We start from the raw sequence: 5,248 nt of genomic DNA on the forward strand, positions 1-5,248 counted from the left end.
TAAGTCTATTTTGGAGCGTTAAGTGCTTCGAAACGCATTCAAATAAAGTTTTCGGGTACGTACTTGAATTAACAATAGAATGACACCACGCTCTGTGTTATCCGTTAGATTACATTTTTAAAATCGCGCTAAATTTGTCCAACTTTGGGGGTGTGCGGCAATTGTCAAAGTAGCTCAATTAGTCGTATTCGTCAGCGTCGTGCCATGGAAACGAGCACGGTGATCCCCTTTTTGATTACTGACATTTTTATCATCACAGTGCGAAGTTTCATCGGAAATCTATGACAAGTTCTATTTCTAGGGAATCAATCTTTTCCGTTGGTGAAGAGAAGAGTTAAGGAGACTGGAAAGAAAAGACGGGGTGGGGAAGGGAATAATCGAGTCAATCATAAGGGAGTGGAATACACATGTCTTGAGTGGGAGCAGCCAAAAAAATAAGGTGGCATTCAAAAATCCAACCACACTATCACAGATAAACGAGGTCTGGGCCTCTGACTGGTATAGCCAAGATCTGCTTGGGGTGGCATCTTGTAGAGTGTATACTGCAGACCACAAGAATCGTAATAAGCTTACACAAAAGGACTCAACGTTTAGCCACATATATTGTAGATTGTGTGGTGTGCTTGGCCACTCAAATTTAATTTTTAAGTGATAACAACAATCTTAAAGTTTATTATTGTTAAGTCTCAAACAAGAGATCTGAGCGCTACTCAAATTGCAGTTGCCGTTTTTCCAGCCAAAGTAATTATGTACACCAAGATCATAAACTGAACTAAGAAAACAAGTAGTAGTATCTCATTGCAGTAACTAAGATTTTTATTTCATCACTTTGTGTAGAAAAGCACACCAGGAATTCAAGTTACTGGTGCACTGTGCTGTAGAATACAGCCTGTCTTGGTTTTTTTTTTTCAGCTTCATTTTTTGGCTAAAATTACAAATGTTACAAATTACAATTTTCGTAATTACAGTACTATTATGGTCATCACTATAAGGCAAGGAGAGAAATAAAGGTACAGATGACACTTGAATGACCCACAAAAAGGGGAAAGTGGAGGTTATATATTTAGAACGGGCAGAAAGAAATTTCACAAAACTACTGATCATGCATCAAAGGCTAGCCCATCCTGCAATTATGTTTAAGGAAATAAATGCCAAATTAAATTACTGTGGCTTACAAAACTGCAATTTACAGATTTGCAAGAACAGGCAGTTTTATAACACGTATTCTTAACTTACAACATTAAATAAACCTATAAACTTAGAACATTAAATAAACCTATGGAACCATAACAGTTTCAAAAACGCACTTTTAAAAACTGATTTTCCATCTCTCGAGAAAATCTATAAACTAGACCAGTGTACAAGTGTTAATGAGTTGAAAATTCCTGCTTCATCTTTTCATATCAAAACATTACCAACAATAGATTCCATTTCTGATCCAACTATTAAACAAGTTTAAAACCTACATGTTCTTCATCTTTCCATCTCTAGCTTTTTCATTTAAATTCTTCAACATAGCCAGACAGTTCAGGAATGTAACAAGTTTCAGTTAGATTAAGTCATGCAGGTCAGAGTTCAGTTGTTGGAGTGCTGGATATCATTTTCTTGTCCAGGAGACAGAATCGCCATGTATCTTCAGAGACATAGCTACCAGACATTGGCCATTGAGCTAGGATTAAGAGGAGCATAGACACAAGTAAGACAGAGGAAAGCTGGGTAGGGTTACAGAAGCAGTTAGTTCTTTGTATTATAACCATAGCCTGCACAGTTAAAGGTTTTATGTATAACTAATTGCAGTCACATGGTTGTGTAGGAGAAGAAAGTGAGTGCAAATTGTAACATTAAAAACAGCCTTAACTCGCAAAATCTTCTGGCATTTTGTGCCTTTCAGATTTTTTTATTTGACCTTATCATATAAATCGGAATACAATCAAAGTTAACAATCTTGATGTACAAGGGTACCTTAGATTGCAAAATAGTTGTACATTCTTTGTCTAGCTACAAACGTTCTCTTTCAATAGGTCTGCAGCAAGAAAACGTTTGCCAATACTGTTTGGCAGTATAAATACACGTAAAATTAAGATAACGTCGCATATATGTGTGTCAAACCACCAGAAAGAAACCCAGTATGCTTCACTTTAAAATCACAAACACAGCAAACAGCTTTGAGTTAAAGAAGATACTGTGCATGCATAAGATTTTTTTAGTTTCTCATGTAGAAGACATAAATGGCGCTTTGGAAGATATTGAAGTGTTTTTTTCATTAGAGATGGAAAGAAAAAACTGTTTGAAAACCTTATGAAAAGACAGAACAGGGCACGTTACTGCTTTCCCAAAATTTCTTGGAACTAGATTTAAACTGCAGTTTACTGGAACTCTTTCAAGTACACTACACTTGACAGGAACAGTGCTGCATACCTTCACTATTTATCAAGAGCAATTTAGAAGATGTAACAACCGTTGTTTTTTAATGCACGGGTCATTCAATATAGTATAATCCCACACCAGTAACTTTTATAATGGCCGTAATTAAATAAATGAGGATGTGAGCAATAATTATTTACAAAAGACGTAAAGATGTATACCTGGTTGTCGCTCTTGTTTATCATGAATTAAAGCGGTAGTTTTTCTCGTGGAGTTGGTTTTTCACCCCTTTAAAATCCTTGGTGTTTTTACACACAATGCAAGCTAGGGTTCCTTGATGTTCATGTGATGCACCTACTGCATTCTCAAATATACGATGTACATCGGCAAAACTCTGGGTGACTATCCAAACTTTCATGCATCATTTTTAATCTTTCCAGTCTTTCCTACTTAACCAATCCACTATAATTATAATATTTTTATTGGTGAGTAGAGGAATACGCGAGGGTCTATTTAATTATGTGCCCCCCAAATACCAGTTTTTTTTTTCAGGGTACTGCCTAATGAAAAAAATCTAACTGCTACATGTATTTTAGTGTGCTATCAACTTCTTGTTACTAGCTTTCATCTCATTCCACTTCCTCAGGTATTCACATAACCATTAGACAAAATCCTGAGCATTTAGTGGCAGATTCCTTCCTAGTAAAGTCAGCAATAAGTGGAAAAAAGCTCTTGAAATATGCATGGTGCAAAATTCTTTGAAAAGTGGTTTCACATTGTAATCTAGTATGCAAAATTTGTTTTTTACAACATGTAATAAAAAAATTCATTGTATTAACTGCAAGATCAATAGTAATGAAATGCACCTCAGATTATTATTATTATAGTATCCTATTTATTTAACATGCCAACATTATTTTGATACAATTACAATTATAATTCAGTCCTAAACAAAAGGCATCATCTCGAGGCTCTGGGGAATAAACTTAAGGATTTGTATGAGTTTATTCCTCAGAGCCTCGAGATGATGCCTTTTGTTTAGCACTGAATTTTAATATTTCCAAATTGGTCTGTTTACCCAATAAAGCAAAAATTCATTGCATACAATGTACAAGGAAACAATGAAAAAAAAAATTGTCTGGAAAGGTTATTTGCTTGATCTACATTTACATGGCTGACTGTCTTAAAAAAATTTGTCTTCAATAACTTCCCATATATTAATTTTGTAATCTAACCAAGGTGATTAGTATCATGAAAAAAAAAAGTACTAATCTATTGGAATAGATTTCAAAAGAGATACCGAAACCACGCAAGTAAGATGGCAAGGAGGATAGTGTTAATGAACAGTGACAAGGGTAAGCCATGGTGTCTGAAAATACAAGACTATGTCAAAGATGACAAGGAGACAAAAAATTGCGAACTAAAAAATGAACTTGAAAGTCGTAATTGTATTAATTTCATTCCTTGTAAATTGCGAGAAAGTAGCTCTCTCGCCCATTTCTTCCTTTATAGCGACTGCTAAGATCTAAATCACCCAAGGAACAAGAGCGCTTCATCTGTAACATGATAGAGTCAACAGACCTGTCTGCACCACGTGGCTTGTCACGCAATTTGCTCTCCAGCTTTGATGCACGGAGTACATTAACATACATCTTGTATCTTTTGTACTGTAAACAAAAGTGACAATGAGGCCAGAGTGTGTTCGTTTCCAAAAGAAACTTTGGTGCTACATCGGTGGGGAGGAAACACAAAAAATTTGGTTTTATCAAACAACTTTATAAAGGTAAATTAACCAATGTAAGGATTTGTAAGCTGAATTTTGAGCACTCGCTCTTTCTCAAAAGCCTTCCAGTAAGAAGGCTTAACACTTGAAACGTCAGTTCAGAAATCTTTTTTATGACGGTTAGGTAGTTTACCTTTATCAACCTCTCCAACAAAACCAAATTTTAAAGTGACAATGGTTTTTGAATAGGTTAATGTCCACTCGAAATTGCAGTCAAGACTTAAAAAAAAAAAAATTTAAAAATAGACAAAACAAAAACAACTTATTGAATCAATTCAGCTAATTTTGCCAACAAAGGTTGGGGGTTTAGAGTTATTGATTAAATTAATGCAGGTGGTATTGGGGTACGACAGGAAAACTAGAAAATGATCACAGAAAATACTGAAATTAACTTACACTGCACACAAGTTCCGAAGCTTATTAGAAACTAATCATAGCAAGTACCAGGTGATCTGTTGACGTAATATGGAGGACTGGTAAGACAAATTTTAACGCCGTATCCCACAACCGCGAGCGGCCTTAGGTTTTGTTTCCAAATTTCCTGCAGTATTTCCATTGCCAAAACTCAACAGATCATTCCGTGTCTCCCACATTACCTGTTACTGAATGAACATTCAAGTGGAAACTGCCGAGATCTAATTTAGCCTCTGCCATGTTGAATTCGGAAATAACATTCAAGGCCGCGCGCGGTTGTGGGATACAGCGCTAAAATTTTTCTCCCCAGTCCTCCGAATTACGTCACCAGATCACCTTGTAGGAGTCAAGTTTGGTGTTTATGATCCAGGACACTCGTATGTTTGCCCTTGGGGTGGTGTATTCTGTTCTAGCTAGAGAAAGGATAAAAGGTTGACTCAACAGTTACCCTGGGTGCCACAAGAATTTTCGTTTTCAAGTTCAGAGAGAACACTCAGCGTTTCCAAATCAAATGTCGAGGAGGGAAAAAAATACCTCCTAGTTCGCTGATTGGACATTACATTCGAAGGAGTTTCTGATTGGACAAATCGAAACACCGGTTCTCAACAGATTTTGCAACAAGAAGCGATGTGTGACTTCGGCCTGCGAGGAAAGGCCAAACTTGTTGGTCTGTGTGATGCTTCAGTG

At 36.3% G+C, this 5,248-nt stretch overlaps 1 protein-coding gene across 1 annotated transcript in view; it reads right to left on the reverse strand.

Annotated features, from left to right (window-relative positions):
* Positions 1–2,776: 2,776 nt before the first annotated feature.
* The window catches only part of LOC138022462 (PH and SEC7 domain-containing protein 2-like), a 36,961-nt gene continuing 34,489 nt past the window's right edge, over positions 2,777–5,248 (reverse strand). The window contains 1 exon segment of the mRNA XM_068869599.1: positions 2,777–4,031. Coding sequence (XP_068725700.1) covers positions 3,822–4,031 — 210 coding nt within the window. The 3' untranslated portion in view covers positions 2,777–3,821.

Source organism: Montipora capricornis, chromosome 10, assembly GCF_036669925.1.
Source record: "Montipora capricornis isolate CH-2021 chromosome 10, ASM3666992v2, whole genome shotgun sequence".
Classification (NCBI taxonomy): Eukaryota; Metazoa; Cnidaria; class Anthozoa; order Scleractinia; family Acroporidae; genus Montipora; species Montipora capricornis.